Source organism: Octodon degus, unplaced genomic scaffold (assembly GCF_000260255.1).
Source record: "Octodon degus isolate 3935 unplaced genomic scaffold, OctDeg1.0 scaffold00083, whole genome shotgun sequence".
Lineage (NCBI taxonomy): Eukaryota > Metazoa > Chordata > Mammalia > Rodentia > Octodontidae > Octodon > Octodon degus.
The window spans coordinates 5,809,714-5,833,396 of NW_004524659.1; the positions used below are offsets into that span (position 1 = coordinate 5,809,714).

The 23,683-nt window shown below is 47.8% G+C and overlaps 1 protein-coding gene across 1 annotated transcript in view; it reads right to left on the minus strand.

Moving 5' to 3' along the window:
* Positions 1-23,683, minus strand: part of Cep89 (centrosomal protein 89) — a 41,262-nt gene that overhangs the window by 16,470 nt on the left and 1,109 nt on the right. The window contains exons 2-10 of the mRNA XM_023721432.1: positions 19,229-19,257; positions 16,622-16,664; positions 14,527-14,745; positions 12,940-13,085; positions 11,125-11,175; positions 10,870-10,953; positions 8,455-8,558; positions 5,011-5,126; positions 2,327-2,507 (exon numbers count right to left, since the gene is read on the minus strand). Coding sequence (XP_023577200.1) covers positions 2,327-2,507; positions 5,011-5,126; positions 8,455-8,558; positions 10,870-10,953; positions 11,125-11,175; positions 12,940-13,085; positions 14,527-14,745; positions 16,622-16,664; positions 19,229-19,257 — 973 coding nt within the window. The remainder of the gene's footprint in view (positions 1-2,326; positions 2,508-5,010; positions 5,127-8,454; positions 8,559-10,869; positions 10,954-11,124; positions 11,176-12,939; positions 13,086-14,526; positions 14,746-16,621; positions 16,665-19,228; positions 19,258-23,683) is intronic.

Below are 23,683 nucleotides of genomic sequence, written 5' to 3' on the forward strand. Positions count from 1 at the left end.
ATTCGGATGCCCACTCAGCCTGATCACTCTCTTAGCATAGTATGGTCACTGTTTGAATGAATGGGAAGAACATCAAATGAACTGCTCTTTAGTTGCCTTTGTTTCTTTGTAATAGCTGAGAGAAAGCAAGGGAAAAACAAGTGAACCTATTATCTGCGTCCTTATGGGCTCGGCCTCCAAGGCTTTGCTTTGCAGGGTCAGGTAGCTGCTCTCCAGGAGCAGGCTCTTCCTCTGTGCCTGTGGCAGCTCCAACACATGGGGAACTTTTCGGTGAACACCAGCTGAAGATGGTTCCATTTCTGGAGGGTGACCTGGTTTCAGAGAGAAACACAGAACAATACATAAATTTAAAGTTAGTCTGTCAGCTATGTCCAAAACCCAAAACTCATTCCTCTCATTAAAAACTGAGATAGCTACTATTTACTGGATAAATTACTGAATTGAATTCACAATAAAGGGTTGAAAGATAATTCTGAAAATGGACACTTCTGCCTCTGGCCAAGACAAAGCTACAGGGACAGAATTTATACTTAGGAAAAAACAAAATAAAAAAATAGGTTTCAGACTTGAGACAAGATGTGCGCTGTGAGCCCAGAAGATGGAAAATATGGAAAGTCTAGGGCAGCTTCACATCACCACCATCCAAACAGAACCTGTGGACTCTCAGGGGAATCAGAGAGGATGGTCAGGAGATGGTGGCAGTGCAGTGTCTAGGGCAGAGGGGAGGGAGGAGGGCTTTGGAGCTCTTTAGGGGCACAGGTCTTTGGCCAAGCTCTGTACCTGTGTGAGAGGAAATTGCCCAGAGTGGAGGAAAAAGACATTAGAAATGAGGAGGCAGGAGGATCCCTGGCAGCCACAAATGCTTAGAGAGAGCGCCTGAGCCCAGCAGTTGGATGGGCAAGGCTAAGGCTGTAAGGGACACTGAGTCCTTGGAGGTGACTGGAGGTTGCTCTGGGTGCACCCAGATGGAGGCGAGCTCTGAACAAGTCCAGCAGCTCTCCAGGAACTGAAGTGTACGACAGAACAGCGTCTGCCCCTACCTAGCGCAATGCAATAAATCTAGCACCCAACATAAAGTCCGCAGCATACAGCATCAACTCCAGCAGTAATAAGGGTGACCCAGGCCACGTGGCTTTCCTCCCAGTGCCCTGCTCTCGTCCTTTGGGGTACTTTACATCTACTTTCTGGCCCAAGCTCAATCCGCAGAGCCAGTTTTCACCTCATTCTCCACTTTTACTTTTCAGATAAACTTGGTTACCATTTAAAAATAATGATGGTGGGGTTGGGGTGATAGCTCGGTGGCCTAAGCACCTGCCTGGCAAGCGCAAGGACCTGGGTTTGATCCCCAGTACCGCCTGCTGGCATAGCGAGATCCCGTACCAAGTAAATAAATCAATAAATAAAAGATCTAAAAACCATTTTTAAAAATAAAATAAATAAATGACAATGATGATAATAATAATGTGATGGGGCCAGGGAGATAGCTCCATGGAATAAGTGCTTGCCTGGCAAGTGCATGGTCCTGAGTTCGATCCTTGGTGCCACCAAAAAAAAAAAAAAAAAAAATTAATAATAATAATGTGATCCATGATTAGGACAGAAATAAAGAAGTGAGAGAGAAGATGGGCTTGTCAAGCAAAGGTTTTAAACTGGTTCTATAAACAGGCCTTATCTGCTCAAGAGAGCAGAGAAAAACAGAAGAATGAAGTGAAAGAAAACAAAACATAGTGGATCTCCTGCTAGAGAGGGCAAAACAAACCATGCGCGATGACGGCTATCTCGAGGGGATCAACAGCAGATCAGACTGCAGGGGAGAAGAGGAGTGAAAGGGAAGACAGCAGGAGCCACCGTCCAGTGGGACAGAAACATGGTACAGGTGGCATAGACAAGGGACACATCCATGGGACACCAGCAAATAGTCCTAGGAGAGGGACGGGGAATCAGCAAAGGGTATTACAAAATTAATAGCCAAAATGCTTCCAAATTTCATGAAAGATACAAACCCACAGCCCCAAGAAGCTCCATGAATTTCAAGCAAAACAGGAGACCGTGCCGCGACACAGCCTGCCTGAATTCCTGCAGATCAGTGATGTAGAAAAATTCCTCATAAGAAGCATGAGAGTGAGCAGGCACGGTGACACATGGCTGTCACCCCAGTTCTAGGGAGCCTGAGGCAGGCAGATAGCCAGAGTTGGAAGCCAGCCTGGGAAACATAGCGAGCATCTGTCTCTAGATAAACCACAACAAAAACTGGCAACCTCTTCCTCTCTGCCTACAGTGACATGCAGAGTGACTCAGTAGTGCTCAGGAAGACTTCGGTCCTTACCCTTTCAATTCATTTACAATGGATGTGTGAACTTCCACAGAAATCCTGCCATCCAGGCCCGCTTGGAGTTCTTGGCATTTGGCACGAAGACCCTCCAACTGCTCCTTGCTTTCCTTCAGCTCCTTTTCCTGCGCCTCTGTCTGTGACTCCAGGAGCATGAGCCGTTTAGTCAGCTGAGAAACTGAAAGCAAAAGAGAAGGATAAAGGCTTGGAAGAGAGCACTTAGCAGAACCTGAGCACTGGGGACTGGGAGAGAAATACGAGGAGAGTCAGCTGAAACACAGACCACTTGAAAAATCTTGGGGGGCAAGGTGGTGCCTGCCTATAATCCGAGCACTCAGGAGGCTGAGGCAGGAGGATCACAGCAAGTTCCAGGCCAGCCTGGGCTACACAGTGAGTTCACGGCCAACCTGAGTTACATAGTGAGACCTATCTCATAAAACCAAAATTAAAGAAAAAACTCTAACCAAATAAGTATCAATCTCTTGGAAGGTTATAAATGAACACCAAAGCCTGCTAATAGAAGAGGCTGTCCCTCTACTCTGTACTCACTAAACACACATTAAGCCCTGTAAATCTGGGGCTCTGTATCAGTGGGGCCAGCCACCCATGTGAGGACAGTATTTGGGGAAAGAAAACTGCATCTGTACTGAACACAGACAGACGCTCTGCCCTGTCCCCATACCCCACCTAACAGCGCTGACTGACACAGCGGTCACGCTGTTGGATCAGACAGATCAGAAGGAATCCGGAGAGGCTGTGTGTGACGGGGACGGCATTGCACACAGGCACTTGGGCCCCGGTGGACGTGGGCATCCGCCCTGCACCTGCGCCTGCACCCTGTGGACGCTACAATATTCTACCAAGTCTCATCACAGTCCTTATAAGACGTGAGTCCAGTCCTCAAGGAACTGACTTTCCAGTCTTAAACCATAAACAGAGGTGCCAGCATCTATCATGTTGTTGTACCTAAAACTGCAAGATTTTTAAGATTTCTAAGGCCATCAAATGTGCCCCAAGAATTCAACGTATTATTTTTACTTTCCTTGGCTAAGTATTTGTTTTATGTTGCATATGGAAAACAAAAAATCATGCCAGACCTGAAAGTCCATGCCTGCAACCCCAGCACTAGGGAGGCCGAGACAGAGGGATTGCCACAGGTGCCAGGCCAGAGCCCACTACACAGTGAGTTCAAGCACAGCGTGAACTGCAGAGTGAGGCCCTTTTTCTCCCCCCGAAAACAGAAAACGCTAAGAATTGTCACCCCACATGCCAAGGTCACACAAGCATCCCAGGCACCTGCTGCAGCTAGCACTGAAAAGTGCAGGAACATCAAACTTAACTCTTCCTGCTCTAGGACAGCCCTGAAGTGATCAAAGGGAAGGACTGCCTGTGGGGAATGGAACACAGCAGGGACCCCACTGACTCACAGGCCCCAGGGTTTGCCTTGCCTGTGTGACCCCAACAATCACCACATCTGTCCACCTGGTGTGCTCCAGAAAATTTCTCTCAGTTACTAGGAAACTAATTTCCCCACATTTCCAATCCTGACTCCAACAGCAACGCTCCATCTCCTCCAGGTCAACAATGCAGGAGCGAATGGTTCTGGGCCTTGCAGGTTTGTGAAGTCCTGTGGGACAAATTCCAGTGAGATTGTTCCAGAGAGGGGCTCATCTATTTGCCTTTTTAAAGCACTGGGGATACAACCCAGAGAAGCTCTAGTACTAAGACATGAGCTACATCCTGGCACTTTTATTATTTTTTAAATTTTGAAACAGGGTCGTAGGCTGAGCTCTAACCTGTGATCCTCCTGCCTCTGCCTCCCAGAGTGCGGGGGTTACAGGGCTGCGCCACCACCCCAGCAAGGTGCTCATTGTTAACTTGGCTCTGTCATCAGTAGCACAGCAGCTCCGGTGCTAGCAGAACCTGGCAGTGAGCTGCTGCACAGTGCAGAAGGAGCTCACTTAGTGAGCAGATGCAGGCACGGCGCAGGCCAGGCGGGAAGTAAGGTGGCGGCTACAACGACCCATGCAAGTCAGCTTGTACTTCAGACTCCTGTGTCATTTTCACTGTAAAACTCAGTGGAAGAGGAAAATGATATTTTCCCCCCATATATTGGTTTTTAATCAAGGCAAAAGAAATGACCCTTAACTTGGCTGACTTTGAAGTCCACTGTCAAATGCGATGGGGCTAAGTCCAGGGAGGGCACAGGACGGGACACACGGAGGTGTCTGAGAACCTCCTAACTCTAGAGCTTTATGCCCTATGATGCCCACAGTCCCTGCGGAAGGGAAAGAGCACAGCAAAACTGCACACACTGAGCAGATCTACTTACTCTTTCGAACAATGCTTGAGAACACAATCGTGTGTCCTTTTCATTACCCCGCATGGCTTCCCCACTTCTAAAGCACTATTTTACCCCTAAACCAGTTCTGCTGCATCCTTCATCTACTACTGATTCACAAAATACAAAAGAGGAAAACACACACACACACACACACACACACACACACACACACACACACAGAAGGGTTGGGAGGCACCGGTGGAATCTAAAGAAAGCTATCCACGTGCCAAGGGCAGTGAACAGCTAGAGACGGAGATAGAAGCTGCAGTCCAGTCCGGGAAGATCTGAGCAAGCCCGCCCTGCCCGGCTTCAGGGACACGGCAGCCAGGCCACTCACCCTCTTGGAGATGCTCCTGCCGGGTGTCCTGGGCCTTCCTTTGCTGAATCTCCAGCTGCTCTAGCAATAGCTTGTTTTCCTCCAAAACCAGTTTTGCTTGAGTCTGAAGCTGATGCCTGCAATAGATTTACAAAATTAAATCCTGGCATCCTGGTACAGAAACACACTGGCATCTACAAGAAACTAAGTAGGGCAGGAGAGACAGCTCGGCAGTCAAAGCATGTGCCTGGCAAGCGCCAAGACCTGAGTTTGAACCGCAGTACCACATGCTGTGCAGGCTCCGGAACCAGCCTACTGTGCCAGCCACTGAAACTAAGTGTGGTGGTGCATGCCTGTAATCCCAGCGCTGCAGAGGTTCATAAAGGATCACCAGGACTCCTAACTGCATAGTGAGTCCCCGCACCAAAAAAATAAATACTTTTTAAAGGGGGGGAATAAAATGATTTCCCTGTCTTTGGCATTAAGAAAAAAAAGGCGGGAACGGAGCAATAGCTCAGCGGACTAAGTGCCTACCTGGCAAGCTCAAGGACCTGGTCGATTCCCCAGTACCACTTGCCTTGCCAGGCCCCCACCAAACCCATGTGTGGTGGTGCACGCCTGCAATCCCAGAGCTGGGGAGGTTGACACAGGAGGATCACTAAAGTCCAAACTATATAGGGAGACCCTGTACCAAAAAAAATAAATAAATAAAAATCCAAAAGAAAAATAAAAATAGAAACCAACTATATTAACATAGACGATGGCTACCTGGATGCATTTCAGCCTCTAACATCCATATCAGTGACAGCGCAAACCCTGCCATATGCATTATAGATGACAGAGGAGTCTGAGTTACGAAGACTCGTGTGTATTTTTTTATTATCATTATTGGGGGGGCAGCTCAGCCCACACTGCAGGTGGGGCAGGCATCCTTAGTGGTGCCTGGGATCAAACCACAGTCCCTGCATGCTCTGCCTAAGCAGGCACTTTAAACCGCTGCACTATCTCCCCTCTTGTGTGCATTTGTGTTGTTATGTGGTTTGGGTATTTTTTTCTTTTTGGCACTGGCGATGGAAACCAGGGCCTCTTTCAGGCTTCATCTATCACTGAGCTATACCTCAAACCATTTGGTAACTTTCTACAATGTCAAATTTCAGGGCAGGGGCTGGAACTCAGGAGCAGAGTGCACGCTCAGAATGTATGAAGCCCTAGGCTTGATTTCCCAGCACACAGACTGCTTCAAATACAAACTTCAAGCATTTAGAAAGAGAATAGCATACAAAATTCCCAGATACATAATATGCAGCTTACAGCCATCAAGTGGCCAAATTTATCGATACAAACTTCCATTCCCCATATGCTCTGGATTATTTCAAAGCTGTATGGAATTTCGAAACAATTTAAAAAAGATCCCATTTAATGAAAAAGCTCTTCCTCATATTCAGTAGCACACTGGCTGGAAAACAATCGCTTTATAGAACACTCTGGAGTGGTTCCTGAGGGCCGTGCCAGCCCACCCCGTGCTGATCTCCCCAGCAGCAGAGCTGCCCTTGCTGGGGGTGGATCAACCCTGGCTCCGCTCAGCTTTCAGGATCACAAACTCCAACGAGAAGGAGTGGCTGAGGGCACCGCAGAAGTGGAGCAGCCGGAGCTTTACTAAGTGCCTACCTGGCAAGCTCAAGGACCCGAGTTTGATTCCCCAGTACCACCTCCCTTGCCGGGCCCCCACCAAACCCAGGTGTGGTGGCACACACCTGCAATCCCAGAGCTGGGGAGGTTGATACAGGAGGATCACTAAAGTCCAAACTATATAGGGAGACCCTGTACCAAAAAAAATAAATAAAAATCTAAGGCCCAAACACACTGTAGGCCAACGGGCTCGCTCCGTTTTCTACCTTCTATTCAAAAGTGTGGATGGGGGCCAGGGAGATAGCTCAGCGGCATGAGTGCCTGCCTGCCAAGCACAAGGTCCTGAGTTGGACCCCTGGGACCAAAAGAAAAAAAAAGGTCTGATGGACAAAGGAGAGAAGAAAAAAGGAGCCAGGCTGTACCCTGTGGAGGTGTCGCTGCCTCTGCCTCCTCACTGCTGCCTGGAACACAGCAGCACCACTCGGGTCTGCCTCACAGTTCAGGCTTCCTTACAAGACTTTTTCTTGCTAGTTCATTTATTCTTTTTTCTTTCTTTTCTTTTCTTTTTTTCCTCACACAGCTCCTTCCTTTTATTCCTAAGCTTTTAAATAAAAGAGATCACTCATTCTTAAAAAAGGAGGAAGTCTCAGATTTAGTTTAACACTCATTCCCATTCTGCAGATGAAAAAACTGAGGCCCTCGGAGCCTGAGCTTACTGAGCGATCCTCGGAGCCTGAGCTTACTGAGCGAAATGCAGACGGGGCTACAGAGCGGGAGTCCGCGAAGAACCTACTGGCGTGAGGTGCATGGAGCAGCCAGAAAGCTCAGCCGAGCTCCCCGAGTCCCCTAGCTCAGGGAGCACCTAGCTCACCCCCTTTCTGCACAGACCACCAGGCTGGGGCACTGATCGGAGTCTGAATCTCAGCCACCCAGGACTAGAGAATTAGGCCTTGAAAGCAGGGATGTCAGGGCCAGCCACATAGCTCGGCCGACTAAAGTGCCTGCTTTGGCAGAAGGCAGCGGCCGGGGTTCGATCCCCAGTGTGCCATGCCGTGCAGTGCTGGTCCAGTCCCCGGGAGCGTGCTGAGATGGTGACTGAGACTGGACGTGGTAGCCCGCACCTGTAGTCCCAGCACTTGGAAGGCTGAAGGAGAAAGCTCACTGACGAGTCTGATCTGTGCGGGAGACCCTGCCCTAAATTCATTAAAAAAGCGGGGCTGCTCACCTCATTGGCTTTTTAATTTTATTTAAGGAGATACTAAGAGGCTTAACTCCTGGCTATCAACAAGGTTAGATTCCCACAGCAGCCCTCGGAGGAGGCTGAGGAAGCCCCGTCTAACTGAGCCACTCTCCAGGTGCTGTTCAGGGGCACAAGGCGCACTGACTAGGAAGCCTGTGGGAAGAAAACCCGAGCTCAGAGGGGGAGTCACCACACACCCGCGTCCTGGAGCCACCCAGGCCAGGCCCAAACTCCGCAGGACACTTCCAACCAATCCAGAGGACTCACTCGGACGACCTCACTGTACCATATGCACTGCTTAGAAATTCCCTTAAAGTGTATTAGTTTAAGTGAGAAAATATAAGCTGGCTGTGATGAGGTGTGCTTATAATCCCAGCACTCTGGGAGGCTGAGGCGGAAGAATCGCTAGTATGAGGCTAGCTTAGGTGACATAGGAAGACCCCGTCTCAAAATAAAAAAATAAAAGGCTGGGGATGTAGCTCAGTGTAAAGGCTCTGGGTTTAATCCCCCCCCCCCACACACACAGTAACTTCAAGTTTGCTCCTATTGTCTTGCGGCTTGCGTGACCAGCACATCACACACAACGCCCCACTTGCCATTCCTCCCTGGTCACGGGACCACTCTTATTTAGCTCCTGGTGCAGCTCTTCGTTTTCTTTCACCACTTCTTGAACTCGCATCCTGAACATTCTCATTTCTTCCTGAAATAAAATTGGTGTACATCGGAACCCACGGCCCACACGGCCCACCCCTGCCTCGGCTAAGATCAAATGTCAGGCCGCCACCCCCCACCCCGGCACTCTCACCCTAACCCGGGCCCTGCCCCAGGTCCTGGCGTGCTCCACCCACCCGCCACCCAGAGCTCAGGGTGTGCACAGGGACGAAGCTGGAGTTCAGTTATTCTATTCCTAACTTGGTAACTTTTTTCATTACAGCCAATCCTTGAAAACCTAGCGTGCATTTAAAAAGAAAGCAGAGATGTCTGTAAGTACTGTTTTGTTTGAAGACTTTGCAGGATAAAGTGCACTATTTTATGTAATAGTGGAGAACTTTCCATCCTTAAGGAAAGCCTATTTGGGTGGGGGAAAGGTTCATGCGGGGACCACGAGATGCCTGCTCCTTGCCAAGGAGGAGAAAGGCACTCCACTTGGACACTGGTCTCCATCCATGTTAGCCAGGCGCCTGCAAGGAGAAGCCTGGGATGTAGTCTCAGATCAACTCTTACTAACCTACATCTCCCGCCTCCACTTCGGCTCTCAGCCAGCACCTGACTGGCTTCAGTGTCCTGTGCTGCACTTGGGTGAGAGCATCTTTGGTGCCAATACTTACTGGGGTTTTTTAAATACTCTCCCAGCTGTCAGACATTGATGCTACATCTGTTTACCTTCAAGCAGCTTTGCCAGGCAACGTCCCCTTCTCACCTTCTGCCCAGACACACTCACCAGGTGCTGGCCGCTCACCTGCTTAGAAGCATTCAGGCAAACTAACACTGCAGGATGGAGTTTTATTGGACTAGAGTCCTGCCCCTTGTTTACATGTTGTCTATGGCTACTTTTATGCTATAGCGATGAACAAAAATTGCATGGCCCACAAAACCAGAAATACTTTATTCACTGGCCCTTTATAGAAAAAGTGGACTGACCCTCATTTAGAAAGAGCATTAAAAGAGCTGGGGGACTGGGGAGATAGCTGGGCTAAGGAGATAGCTTAGCGGTCTAAGCACCTGCCAAGCAAGCACAAGGACCTGGGTTCTATCCCTGGTACTGCATGCTGTGCCAGCCCCAGAACCCTGGGCATGGTGTGCTGGACACCGAAACTGGTCATGGTGGCGCACGCCTGTAATCCCAGTGCTGGGGAGGTTGAGACAGGAGGATCACTACATGTTCAAGCTGCAGAGCAAGACCCTGTACCAAATATATACATAAATAAAGAGCTGGGTGTGGTATAATCCCAGCAGTCTGGAAAGCTGAGGCAAAAGGACTGTGAGTTTTTCAGCATGGGTAGCTTAGTGACTTAGTGAGGCCCTCTCTCAAAACTTAAAAATGTAAAGGGTTAAGGATGCGGCAGATTGATGGCAGGGGGAGGCAATACTAGAGATGAAACCCAGGAGTGTTTTAACACTGAGCTTGTTCTGGCTTGTGTCTGCACATGGTCATGTTGGGCAGGCTGGGCAGGCTGTTTGGAAGTGGCTGAACCTAGAGTTTGTGATTGGTTCACTGTGTAGTGCTGGGATGGGGGTGTGAGTGCTACACCTGCCCTAGGGCAGATCGCCTGCATACTATGCAAGGGAGGGAAGGAGCCTTGCTTCCCCCTTGTGCTGTCTTCCACCACCAGGAACAGTTGCCCCTCTGCCACGCCACCCTGCCTTGGAGCCAGCCTATTACGGAGTGAAACCTTCATAAACTGAGCTAAATAAACCTTTCTTCCTTTGATTTTGGGTGCTGGCTAGCTATTTTGTCTCAGCAACTGTATAAGGAGCTAAGACAGAGCTACATCCCCAACTCTTAGCATTTATTAGAGAGAGAAGCACGCCAAGTTGCTCAGGCTGGCCTGGAACTTACTATTCTACCTCAGCCTGCTAAATAGCTGGGATTACAGGGTGTGAAATCACCATGGCCTCCCAAGTCCCTTCTAATGGCAGTGTTTGTAGCTGTGGAATCCCAGGAAAGCAGTGCCTCCTCTGTTGCCTTCTCTGTACCCCACAATCCCAGCCCCGGTGGGGTTCCTCGTCCAGGAAAGCATGGCTCCTAATGGAGCAGCACCCCTCCGTCCACACCCTCCGCTCTCCCTACCTCCTCTCTGCCAGCCCCTCCCTGCTTCCTCGCTCTTCCTTCTCTCCTTCCTGCTTCCCCTCCCCCACTGCCATCCACCCACCTTCCTGCCTCCTTCCTTTAACAAGCATTGCAGGAGCAGTGTCGGCCATGTGTGGGGCACACTTACCTCCAAAACCTTTCTGCCAAGTTTGAAACTGGCTCATCAGTCTCGTCTCTCCTGAGACATCTGTCGACCTACCTCAAGGGCGGCACTGAGTTCGTCCTTCTCTTTCATTCTGTCTTCATAAGCCAGCAGCAATGGGGAAAGGTACTTCACATCCAACTGAAGATTACAGTGAAAGATATAGTGAAGGATGTCAAAATATTTCCTATGTCTAAATGCAATCAGCAAATTTTTAAAAAGTCTAAATACCCACTACTTTTGGAATGGTTCTTAGTAGCTGTACAAACAGCTGAGAAAATAGGGACTTGAAATTAAATAATATTCACTTACCAACCAAGGTGGTACAGGGCCCTTTGATGGGAGGCCTTCAATATGGAAACTCTAAGGAAAAAATGCATCGAAGACAAAATAAACTGCGTCCTCTCAAATGGCAAATCTTAGTCTTCTGAAGGGAGGAGGCTTAGGGCAGAGTTACTGGGGATGCAACCCATGGGTTTTGAGAGCCACATTCTCAGACCTTTTTGGGAAGACTGGGTCTTGATGAGTTCCCTTAGCTGTCCTCAAACTCAAGATTCTCCTGCCTCAGCCTCAACGGTAGCAGGGATTACAAGCACATGTTGTGGAGGACCACCTGAGCAACTCTCCTTGAACGAAGAGCAACTGACTCCATTTTGGCTGTGCCTGACCCTATTTCCACGTATTGATATGTACAGTGCTGGCTAGGACTTCGCCTTATCTCTTCAATTGTCTTTAGGCAGTGCATATTGGTCTAGCCAAGGTGCTTGTGGTTGTCTTTGAAGACAGCATGCAGGTTTTCCTGATAACCCATAGCTGCTGCTCTTTAATATGAGCTGGGTCAAGACAGGACCAACAGCCAATGCTCCACACTGTCAGCTGAGATGCGTCTCAAGATAGAGATTATGACTTCCTGGGGCATAAAAGATTACACATCAGAGCTGAAGCACCGGACCCCAAAACATTAGATACTATCTCAATAGTATAATGCAAATCACTTTTTCTGCATATCCTTCTCTCTGCATATGACAAAGTAAATGCAGGCCTCCTACCTAGTTCAGCTCACAGTCCTCACCTACTTCCTGCCATTCTCAGTCATTCATCCTCAAGCCACTCCTCCTTCATGACTGAATAAGACCTGGGTTCAGCCCTGGGTCAAGGACTTTGTTCTAGATAGCCATCATGGCTGGACTTAGGACCCCTTGGCTCCCCATAACTATAAATATGGGTTAGTGTCTTTATTCTCACTATGGGTTGCAATGGAAGTGATGGATTGGAATTAATCTGACGAGATTCCAATAATTTAATCCATGAGATTACAAATATAAACTTCTCAGACTGAAATGAGGACCAGAAAGCATTCTCAACACATGTGCCTTTAATAGTCTTAAATTAAATCAGGCATCATTCATCTACGTGTGTGTGTGTGTGTGTGTGTGTGTAAAACTGTTTCTGGTATGATTTAGAGGAGAGTATCTTCCCTCTAGATACTTCCATGCATATTTCCTAAAAACAAAAATGCTCATATATCCAACAACAATCCCATCATACAAAGGAGGACATCAAAACTGACACAATATTGGACCAGAGAGATAGCTCAGTAGTTTAAAGCGCCTGCTTAGGCAAACTTAGGCAGGCGCAGGGGACTGTGGTTCAGTCCCTGACACATGATGCACCAGTGCTGCCCTCAGGAGGGCAGAGCCTGCCAAAAAAAAAAAAACAAAACTTGGTACAATATTATTTTCAAACATACAGACTATCTTCAATCTTGTTTATTTTCCCACTGATATTCTTTTCCAATCAGGGGTCCAGTGCAGGGTCCTGTTTTACATCCAGTGTCAACCTTCCTCTGCTGTTGTGTAGTGTCAGGGCTGGAAGTCCAAGCCTTGCGTAGGTCAGGCTCATGGTCCACCACCGAGCCACCCTCGGCACCTGTGCCCTGTGCAGTTCTGCGCTACCCCCGCGTCCCACCAAGGTCTTAACTGCCTTAGTGATGGGGCGGGGAGGGAAGGGGGTACTTCGAATACATTTTATACTAAAGTATAATAAACAAGAACCCACTGGAATAAGAAATCAATTCTACAGTAAAGGCTAGAAAAAAGATCTGATCTTTTTAACAAGAAACATTACCTCTTCCTCGGACAAATGCCTGAATTTTGTTTGATATCGACTCAGTTCTATGTTCAAACGATGGACGGTCATTTTCAAGCCATCATTTTCATCCACTAGCTCTTGGGCTTGTTTCCTGAGATAAAGTAATTCAGGTACAGTAACTCCTGAAAGAAAAACCCATGTAATATTATGCTGTAGTAAATTCTGTAACATTTATCAAGATTTTACACATGGTGGTCATCCTTTGTCTTTTGATACAGGCAGCAGTGAGTTTTATAGATCTGTAGTATAAGTAAATAGAAAGTTAACGAGTTTTTAAATACCAGTCAAGACTATTGCTTGGGAAGTCTGTGTATACAATAGTGCAAAATAGTAATTTTTTTTTTTTTTTTTCCGGAACCAGAGATTGAACTCGGGCCCTTGTACTTGCCAGGCAAGCGCTTATTCTACTAAACTATCTCCTCGGCCCCAAAATAGTAATTTTATTTTGATTTTTTTTTTTGGGGGGGGGAGCAAAACCAGGGATTGAACTCTGGCCCTTGCGCTTGCCAGGGAAGCACTTATTCTACTGAGCCATCTCCACAGCCCAAAACAGTAATTTTAAATTGGAAAAAAAATGTGTTGTTTTAGATGATATATTTGTTTCCTGAAAATTACATTGAATAAATGGGAAATTTGTTAAAACACAACTTTCTTTCATAGCGGCAATGTTCTGTAAGAAAATATGGAAACTAGATCCCACAAAATAACAGCACAGAGAAACTATCCAGAAATAAATGTGCCTAAGACAAGGAATAGGCAGGTTCTGTGTGCAAAAAACCAAACCACGTGACTTATGGCCATGACATTCACCTCACAAAAATAGGAAAAAGGATAAAATATATTAGTGAAAATTTATTTATTTCTGCCTTTTTGAGACAGGGTCTCGCTACGCAGGTCAGGTTGGCCTTGAGCTCACTTTGTAGCCCAGGCTGGACTGGAACTTGAAACAATCCTCCTGCCTCAGCCTCCCGAGTGCTGGGATTACAGGGGTGCGCTACCACACTCAGCTATCAGTGAAAATGTACTGTAACCTTAGGAAAAGAACTTGATGCCATAGGCATGCATCATAAAAGGAAAACATTCCAGAGATTGAGCTGAATTACCAACAAACTAGGAAACTATATCTATGACAAAAGGATAAACTCCTTAACACACAAGTCAAGAAAAGAAAAAGTATTTCAACTTAAAGTAGCAAATTTATGAATGAAAATATATCTATGAGCTAATGCCAGGCATGCTGGCAGACACTAATATTTACGAGATAATCCCAGCACTGGGGAGACTGACAATTGCTGTGAGTTTGAGGTCAGCCAAGGTTACAGCAGTTCAAGATCAGATTGTACTGCATAGACAGACCCTGTCTCCAAAAAAATACAAAAAACAACAACAAAAAAAGAAAAATTTGAGATAAAATATCCACAAATCCCCCCCAAAATCAAAGAATTTATGTGGGAAAATATCCACATAAATATCAATAAATATACATGAAATATTAACTCTCAAAATAATAGTGACATCAGTTTTATTAACCCTCCAATAAAAGAAATAGGTACCCATCCCCACCTTCCTGAGAGGATGTTTCCTTAGTCTCTTCTGGCGTCCCACTGTCTTGTCCCATTCTTTTAAGTTTTAACTGTAATTTTTTCATTTCTCGTCTTACTAAACTTAGTTCACGCATAAGAGCTTGATTTGCATTGCTTAGGTGTAAATTTTCTTCTTTTAACTCCTCAAGCTTTTCTTTGGTGATTTCTGTACATCTCAGATGGATTCTACCCATTGCATCTGAAAAGTGCAAGGAAAAAGCTTAACAAGGACTGATGTGTAGCATTTTACATCCAAAAGACACGAGACTTTACTTCCAGAGCATGCGAGCAGCTACTTCACATCAGGCCTGGTGCTGCGAGCTTGCTCCCTGAGAAGAGACTGGCCGTGCAGGAAGAGGCAGGGCCACCTAGGCCCTGGGCTTGGTAATGCAGGGCAGAGTTTCCACCCTGCAGCTCACCAGGAGCCAGAAAGCCTTCAGGACAGAGGCGGAGATGGAAGCAGCTCTACTCTCCACAGTGCTGGCCCAGCCAGAGGGAGATTAGGGGCAGGCAGAGTAGGGCACAGCAGGACAGGGACAGCGGGATTCAGAAGCCGAAGTCCCACAGGTCTTGATGGCTCACTGCGCATGGGCAGTGTGGGAGGGAAACCAAAGATGTGCTCTACAGGAAGCTACTGTTGGGGGCTGGGGTCCTGACCAGGCTGGAGCGATCACACCAAAATTCACAGTGGCACCACTCCCACTGACGTCACTCCCACTGATGTCCAGGTCCCCATGCTGATAGCTGCTGTCCACTAAACTGTTATCTGACCTCAGAGGAGAGACAAAACCAAATTTCTCCAAACAGGCTAATATCAGTTGCCTGGGACAATGAACTTCGCTCCACTTTAATCTTTACAACAAACAAACAAGTAACCTGTTATTAACCAGCTAGCTCGTTTTCTACAGTTGTGTCCCCCTTACACCCAATTTACAAGGAAAGAAACTGAAATGACCGATCTGGTACGGGTGTCGTGTCAGGGGGGCAGTGGTGGGGGAGTACAGAGGACTTTCATACTGAGCTACATCCCATGTTGGGGCTGTTTTTGTTGCTTGCTTTTTGAGACAAGACTCCCACTATGTAGTTCAGGTTGACCTTGAACTCACTGTGTAGCCCCCAGCTGGCCTGGAACTTGTGGCAATCCTCCTGCTTCAGCAGGAATCCAGAATGCTGGGATTTCAGGTGCCCAGCATCATGCTTAACCATCCCCAAGTCTTTTTTACTTTAATTTTTATTTTTTTAAATTTTTATTTTGTTTATTTAGTTTTTTGGTGGAACCAGGGATTGAACTTCGGCCCTTGCGCTTGACAGGGAAGTGCTTATTCCACTGGGCCATCTCCCCAGCCCCTAATTTTTATTTTTGAGATAGGGTCTTGCTAAATTGTCCAGGCTGGGCTCCAATTTGCAATCCTCCTGCCTCAGCCTGTCAGAGTACTTGGATTTCAGATGTCTGCCATCTTGCCCAGCTTCCAGTCCTCTTTTGTTATTTGTTCTTTCTTTGTCCGTCCTTCTCTGTCCAGAAAGCCAACCTCCCCTGCTCAGCACAGTGCAAAGTCCACTGTTTTATTCAAGTGCTGCCTGATACTCGAATCACAAGGAAAGCCCATGGAGGTCACCACACTGCATCTACTTAGTTCTGTGCAGACAGTGACTTGGACAAGGGACAAGAGGCAAGCAGGAGTGAGCCATCAGCCAGGGGCAACGCCTAGAAACATAAGGAGGAGGTGACAAAGGGATTGGAAAGAATAGCAAGAATTGATAAGAGGAGAACAAAGTAGGGTGAGGACCCAGCTAGCCCTGGCCCAGGCAGGAGCCCAGTAGAGGCGAAGAGACAGAGGCAGGTAGGGCTGGACACACACATGCACCCTCCCTAAACAGGGGTGGTGAACTTTCTTTCCAGAGACTACAGCAGAAGCTCAGTAGCCAACAAACACCTTTTCCTAAGGTTAACAATGGGGCAGAAGTGACATCTTTTCTGGAGAAAGGAAACCTGAACTCATCTCTGGTGAGGCTATTCTGTGTATTCTATAAAATGACACACTTCTGGGACAGAAGGAATTCAGAAAGGCAAGTACCTGGGGAGGGAGGTGGCTTCTCATAGATCAGTGTCCTCTCGCCCTAGGGAAGAAACAGCATGGAGTGAGGCGGGAGTGAGCTCAGCACAGGCAGAGGAAGCCTAGGGCGGCAGACACCAGGAGGCAAAGCACGCTTCCTGTGGCACTTGGACTCTTGTGGCCCTCAGTTTATTTTAGGGTTAGGAACCTTAATCTTTGTTTTGTTGTACTGGGGGTTAAACCCAGGCCTTCACCTTGTACTGCATCCACAGCCCTTTTTTATTTTATTATTATTTTTTTTAATAATTTTAGGGGCTGGGCAGATAGCTCAGTAGAATAAGTGCTTGCCTGGTAAGTGCAGGGGCCTGAGTTAAATCCCCGGTTCTGCCAAAAAAAAATTTAAAAAGTAATAATAATAATTTTATCAGAGGGACTGGGAGATGGCTCAGTGGAATAAGCGCTTCCCTGGCAAGTGCAAGGGTCTGAGTTCAATCCCTGGTTCCGCCAAAAAAATAAAAAATAAAAAAATAAATAAAAAATTTACTGAGAAACAAATAGCAATGAGACAGTTTCAAAACCAGTTACTAGCACAGTTTCAATAATTAATACATTGCACATTGTTGTCTTAGTGTTTATTCACTATACAAGATGCAGACACGATAGCCTGTCCACAAACACTATTAGAACAAATCTCTCTATTCATTGAATTAAGAGAATGCAGCTGTATATCCATCCTATTTTGAATATACAGATACCAAATGGTCATTCATTTGTATCCCTTTTTGTTTAGTTTTGTTAGAGAAGAGTATTCCATTGTCATTTAAATATTGTAGGTGTGTGAATTCAGCAAAATAATCCAATATAGTCCAGTAGTCCACAATAGTAGTGGGTTATCCATAGGACTGGCAATGTCCAAAGTTGTTGACTTGAGCCTTTTACAACTCAGTATATTAATATGGCTTTACTTTTTATACTTCATGTTTATACTTTTCTGCTGGATGGTTAAGACCAAGATAAAGCAAGACCTATATAACAAGAAACGTAACTTTTGTATCTGACAAGGTCAGTCAAATCCCCTCAGGATTTATCCTGAAACCCTGTACAGCAGTTTATAGATCCTCTGTCAGTGTCAGCCATGTGGATGAGTCACGGCCATTGCTTGGCCAGTCTGCTCTCCAAGAAAGCCTGAGAGAATGTTCTCTCTCATGTGACTCTCCTTAGGCACACTCCACATCATCTATCACTTTCCCTTTTTTGTTTCTTGATTTCGAGACAGTCTTGCTAAATCACTAAGTTGCCCAGTGCTGTGCTTGACCTTGTGATCCTCAGACTGCAGCCTCCCAGAGTGCTGGGATTATAGGTCTGTACTTCTGCCCCAGCAAGTTTCTTAGAACTGAATCCTAAACCTTAAAGAGCGTCCCACTGGCCTCTTCCTCTTCGGCAGAGCGCAGGGACAGCATGGGTACCTGCAGCTCCCGCGAGCACAGGCCGCAGTCAGTTCACTGCCCGCCATGTGGCTGGGAAGACTGGCCACAGCCATACAGCACAGACAGGACTCCCACCGGGAGACAAAAACACCAACCCCGGGGGTGGGGACGCACAGTGCGGTGGGAGCCTGAGGCGGGAGGGAGGCAGGCGGGCGTCCAGCCGGGGTGACACAGACACTTAGCAAAACTCAAAATAAGAAAGCAGAAAAGGGCTGAGGGGTAGCGCAGTGCACAGGGCCTGGGTTCAAGCCACAGTACTAAAAAAAAAAAAAGAATTAGTCAGCTGTAGCAAATCATGTTTTCAAAATGTTGAAGTGGTAAAAAATATACTCTTAGTTCAAAACTAAAAAGGGAAGCCTTTAAACTTTGGTTATGTTTTCCATAATGTACTGGTATGATATTAAGTTTTTATTTCTGCTGAAACGGTTATTAACTAACTCTACTGAGAAATATTTAATGTTTACAGTCCCATATCCCACAACTAAAACGTCCCTGAATTTCCTTGCTGGCAAAGCAGTTACTGAGACTGTCCAATAATTCTATACCTTGCATGATTTCTAACTTCCCAATACATTATTTTCCTTACTGACATGGAAAATAAGAGTTTCTTTATTAAAAATATTTCAATGAAATATTCATTAGTTTTTGAGATAGGGTCTCACTTTGTAGCCCATGCTGGTGTGGAATCCTGGGGATCCTCCTGCCTCAGGCTCTTGAATAGGCATGCACTACCACATCGAGCTTTAGGAAACAGCTTTTATCAGATTTTTTTTTTTTCCCTTACAAACCACAAGAATATTTAAAAATTATGGTGGAAATCCAATCTGTTGAGAATATGGGTTTTGTATTTCCAAATAAGAATTTACCCGGCTGGCCAAATAGCTCAGCAGATTAAAGTGCCTGCAAGCAGGCACAGGGCACCCCCCACCCCCCACCCCCGCCTGCCATGCCGGCGCCGCCCCCAGGCACACTGAGACAGCAATTGAGACTACGCGTGGTGGCGCATGCCCGTAATCCCAGCTCTTGGGAGGCTGTAAACAGGCGGATCACTATGAGTCTGATCCAGTAGTGAGACCCCAAACACCTTGTAGACCCTTCCCTAAAATACAAAAAACAAAACAAAACAAAAAAAGGAACTTACCTTAAAATTCAGAAGACAGTACTTTTCACCTGATTAAAAAAAAAAAAAAAAGAAAAAGAAAAAAAAATTTAAGTAGGTAAGAAACGTGCCAACTTGGAAGAGCACAAACACTGAAACTCACCTGTCACAGATGACCTGGGCAAGAGTCCAGCAGGAGCGGACTCTGCAAGGCCACCCAGCAAGCAGGTCCAGGGCCAGGCGCCTACCTCTCCCTGCCATGCTTTCACCCAGGCACCGTCGAGGGCTCCAGGGATCACAGATTCAAGCCCTCCAAACCACCCTTCCCTGGAGGCTCCTGCCCACCTCCCCACATCTCGCTACTTCCTCCTGTCTGCCACAGGGGCCGAGGCCGATTCCTCACTCTGTAGCCCAGGCTGGTCTCAGACTCACAGCGATCCTCCTGCCTCAGCCTCCCACTCCCGGGTGCTGGGATTACAGGAAAGCGCCACCACACCTGGCTATCTACTGTATCTCAACCATCCACTTTTCAGGAAAAGAACTCGACAAAGGAGACTGGATCTGTACCGCCCCAGGTTCATGTCAGTGCTTACTATGCCTGCAGTTCAGCTGGCTCTATGTGTTTATTTTATAGCTCATTTTTCATCTAAGGTTTTTCAAAAAGACTTCCCAAGTCCCTGCCCTTGTTATTTCTATTACCTGATGGACAAGGGGTACAGATACCTAAAATAACAAGGCCTCAGGTGTGGGGCCCTGCATATGAGAGGCCGCACCAGGCATCATGCCAAGCTTTAGGGAAACTAAGTTCACAGTGTACAAACACATTCGTGCCACCGCAAATTCTAACAATACAGGTAAATCAGGAGTCTGCTGTGACCGAGGTCCCCGGAGCTTTCCCCCCTGGATGCAACAGGGCCACCAATGGGCATGTTTCTTCTCATAGCTGTTTGAATGCATAAAAGTAACCCACAGCCCTGCCTCCCAGCCCCTGCACAAGTAAGTCTACATAGAAAGGTGTTACACAGAGGTGAGGGGGCGGCATGAGCAAAGGTCCAGCAGCAGGAGGAGCCATCCTGGACACGAGCATGGGTGCTACACAGCCAGCAGGAGCCAGCCCTGCACGGGGGTGTAGCATGCACGGGGTGGGGTGGGGGCACTACCCGGTTCCTGTTTTGGGACGATCTCTGGCTGCTGCCACAGTGCTGGCCCACAGTGGGCACAGAGCAGGCAGTCCTATGTATCCGAGTGTCTGCCAGTAGAGTCAGAAAAGGAGCAGAATCAAAGTGCAGCAGCTGGTCCCATGGCGTCGGCAGCTGGGAGCAAATGGCTGAGTGTGGGGAATGGGCTGTGAGAAAGGCGGGCAGGGCTCCAGAGCTGGCCAGAGGAAGGGCTGAGGCTGAGCTTTGGAGAAAGCAACATCTAAGGGACAGGAGAGAAAGGTGAGGAGAGGTCCCCGGGGTGGGCAAAATGTCACAGAGACCAGCGAGATGTGCAGGAGCATGACCTGAGGATCAGCCACATGCAGCGCTCCTGAGGCCACACAAGGTGAGGCGGAGACACTGAGGTCTCTGACCCCGGGGAGCCTCGGGGAAAAGCCAGACCAAGGCTGGGTGTTAGAGGAGAAGAGGAAACAGCTGTCCAGAGAGAGGTCACTGGACAAGCTGGTGAGAGGAGCATGAGGGCAGAGAAGAGATGGTCTACAAAGGACATGGGGGCTGGACCTGGGTGCGGCAGCACAAGCCTGGAATCCTAGCACTCTGGGAGGCTGAGGCAGGCACTCTGCAAGTTCAAGCCCAGCCTGGGGAACTTACTGACTTAAGAGATACCCTGTCTAAAAAAAATAATAATTGAAAAAGGGCCAGTGGTGTAGCTCAGCACAAAGGCCCTGGGTTCAATCCCCAGTACAGGACGGGGGTGGGGGGTGTTCTAGGACATGGGAAGAACAGGCACCAGCAAGACACTGGCATTTCTGACGGAGGGAACTGTGACCTAACATAGGCCCTCAAGCCTTGGGCAGGGCTGTACTGCTCAATGGCAGGTGCTGGCCCAGCCTGTGTGAGATTCAGGGCTCCACCTCCAGCACCACAGGGTCGGGGAGCTAGCAAAGCCTAATTACTTTAATGAGGATGATATACCCTCACACAGCAGGGTATAACAGCAATCATACAGTAAAGGAAAACTATATTTTCACTCATAAAACTAGATGTAAAATTTCTACAGAAAGTGTTAGGAATAGAGAATGTCCTTATAGGTTCAATTTAAAAAACAAGCCAGGTAGGTGCCTTGTCTTGGGATCTTACCAGGGTGCAGGGTGAGAGATCAGACTATAAAGATTTTCAAGTTAGACGCTTAAGCATCACTGGTGTGGATGCAAGGCTCCAGGTTTTACTCCAGCACAGGGTCTGCTGCCCCGTTCAGGAAGGGCTGAGCAGAGGAGGGGTCATGTGACTTGGCAGAGCCTCTTCCCACTAGGAAACGCCAGCTGAGAACCAAACCACTAAACACCAGCGCTTTTGATCAGCTGTCTGCAGCTCAGACCTCAGCCTCCCCAGAGTATCTGTTAAAATTACATGCCTCCAGGCCCACTCAGCCACTGAATTAGAATCTGGGCTATGGGGCTTTTCCATAAGTGTCCTGGGGCACAGTAGCCCCCCCCACCCAGGTTTTCCCCAGCAGGCAGGCGGGCTCAGCTCCCTTGCGCTTCCACCTTGCAGCTGACACCGTGCTGAGCTCCATCAGTAGAGGAGAGGTGCTGGGGACTGGGACGTGTTCCACTGGGATGCGTTCTGCTTGCTGACCCTTCCCACGGCTTTCCTTCCCCTGTTTGGGTGGGTGAGGCAGCCAGGTGCACCCCACCAGGGAGAACCACCTCTGTACCCCTCGGAGCCCAGGCCACAGCCACGCCCTCCGCGGCTTTTTCCTCAGGGGCCGTGAGGCTGCGCCCTGTACTGCCTGCCTCAGCCCATCCCCACACGACCCTGTTGAAGGAATCCCCTGCTTCTGCTTCTCTCCTGACTGGATCGGTGGTGCGCAACACACCAGGCCACAGGACGCAGACTTTAGAAAGGACAGAGAGGCTCACAGACAGAACCAGAAGATACTCGGGCGTAGTGAGATGAAATGCATGAAAATGGCGTGCATTTAATAAATATGTATACGCTACAAAGCGTTAAAAGTAACTGCCTTAAGGACCACATTTACCTGCGTTCAACTCTATCCCCTTCTGTATCGGACCCTTCCCCTACACACACCCTGGCACTGGAGGCAGAACCCAGGCCCACTCACTGAGCTAATCCCCAGCCTTTTTTATTTTGACACAGGTTTTTTCTCAGGGGGCCACGCTGCCCTTGAACTTGAGATCCTCCTGCTTCAGCCTCCTGAGTAGTTGGGATCACCAGACCTACTTTTGATTTTTTTTTTACCCAAGTCTGTTTTTTTTTTGGCGGAACCAGGGATTGAACTCACGCCTTTGCGCTTGGCAGGGAAGCACTTATTCTACTGAGCCATCTCCCTGGCCCTGATTTTTTTTAAACAGTGAGAAAAACCCACTTCTACAATTTAAAAATATGCTCTTTATATACATATTCAATACTTTTATCGACTTATTAATGCCAGCCAACATTCTAAAATACACACAGGCAGGTGCAATGGCACACACCTGTAATTCCAGCTACACAGCAGGCTGATGCAGGACGATCACTGAGTCCAGTTCAGGGTCAGCCTGAACAATATGGCAAGACCCCCTATCAGAAAAGTACACACAGACCTGCACACACCCACATCTACACATGGTTTTGGGGCTAATGTTATGGCTTGTGTCTAGCTGTGCCCCAGCACAGCTGTCATAAGTGGGGCTTTTCAGAGGTGGCTGGATCTAGAATGTGTGACGCTAGGATTTAGGGTGTCCTTCTGTGAGTGTGAGTGTGGGTCACCTGCCTGGAATATAAGGGACAGAAAGAAGGCTGCTGCCATCGCTCCTGCTTGCTGCCATGAACTGTTCCTCCTCTGTGTGCCCCTCTGCCACCCCACCCTTCTCAGCGCCACCTGATTATGGGCTGAAGCCTCTACAAACTGTTGTAGGAGTCCCTTCCTGGTTCTCGTTTCAGCCCAAGAAGTCTATACTTATAATCCCAAAAATATGTTATTGGACTCCCACCAAGTTAATTCCAATCTACCACTCCCAGTGCAACCCACAGCAAAAACAAAGACACTAAGACATATATATATATATATAATTATTGGGGAGCCAAGGGGACCCAAGTCCAGCCACGAAGATGGCTTTCTGAAACAAAGAGACCAACTCAAGACTTGCACCTGGGCTTTATTAAGCCGAGAAGGGGGAGTGGCTTGAGGAAGAGAATTGTGGGAAGTTGGTGAGTACTGTGAGCTGGGCTGGGTAGGCGGCCTGCATTTACCTCTGCCATATGCAGAGAGGATATGCAGAGAAAGTAATTTGCATTATGCTGTTGAGACAGTATCTAATGTTTCTGGGGTCTG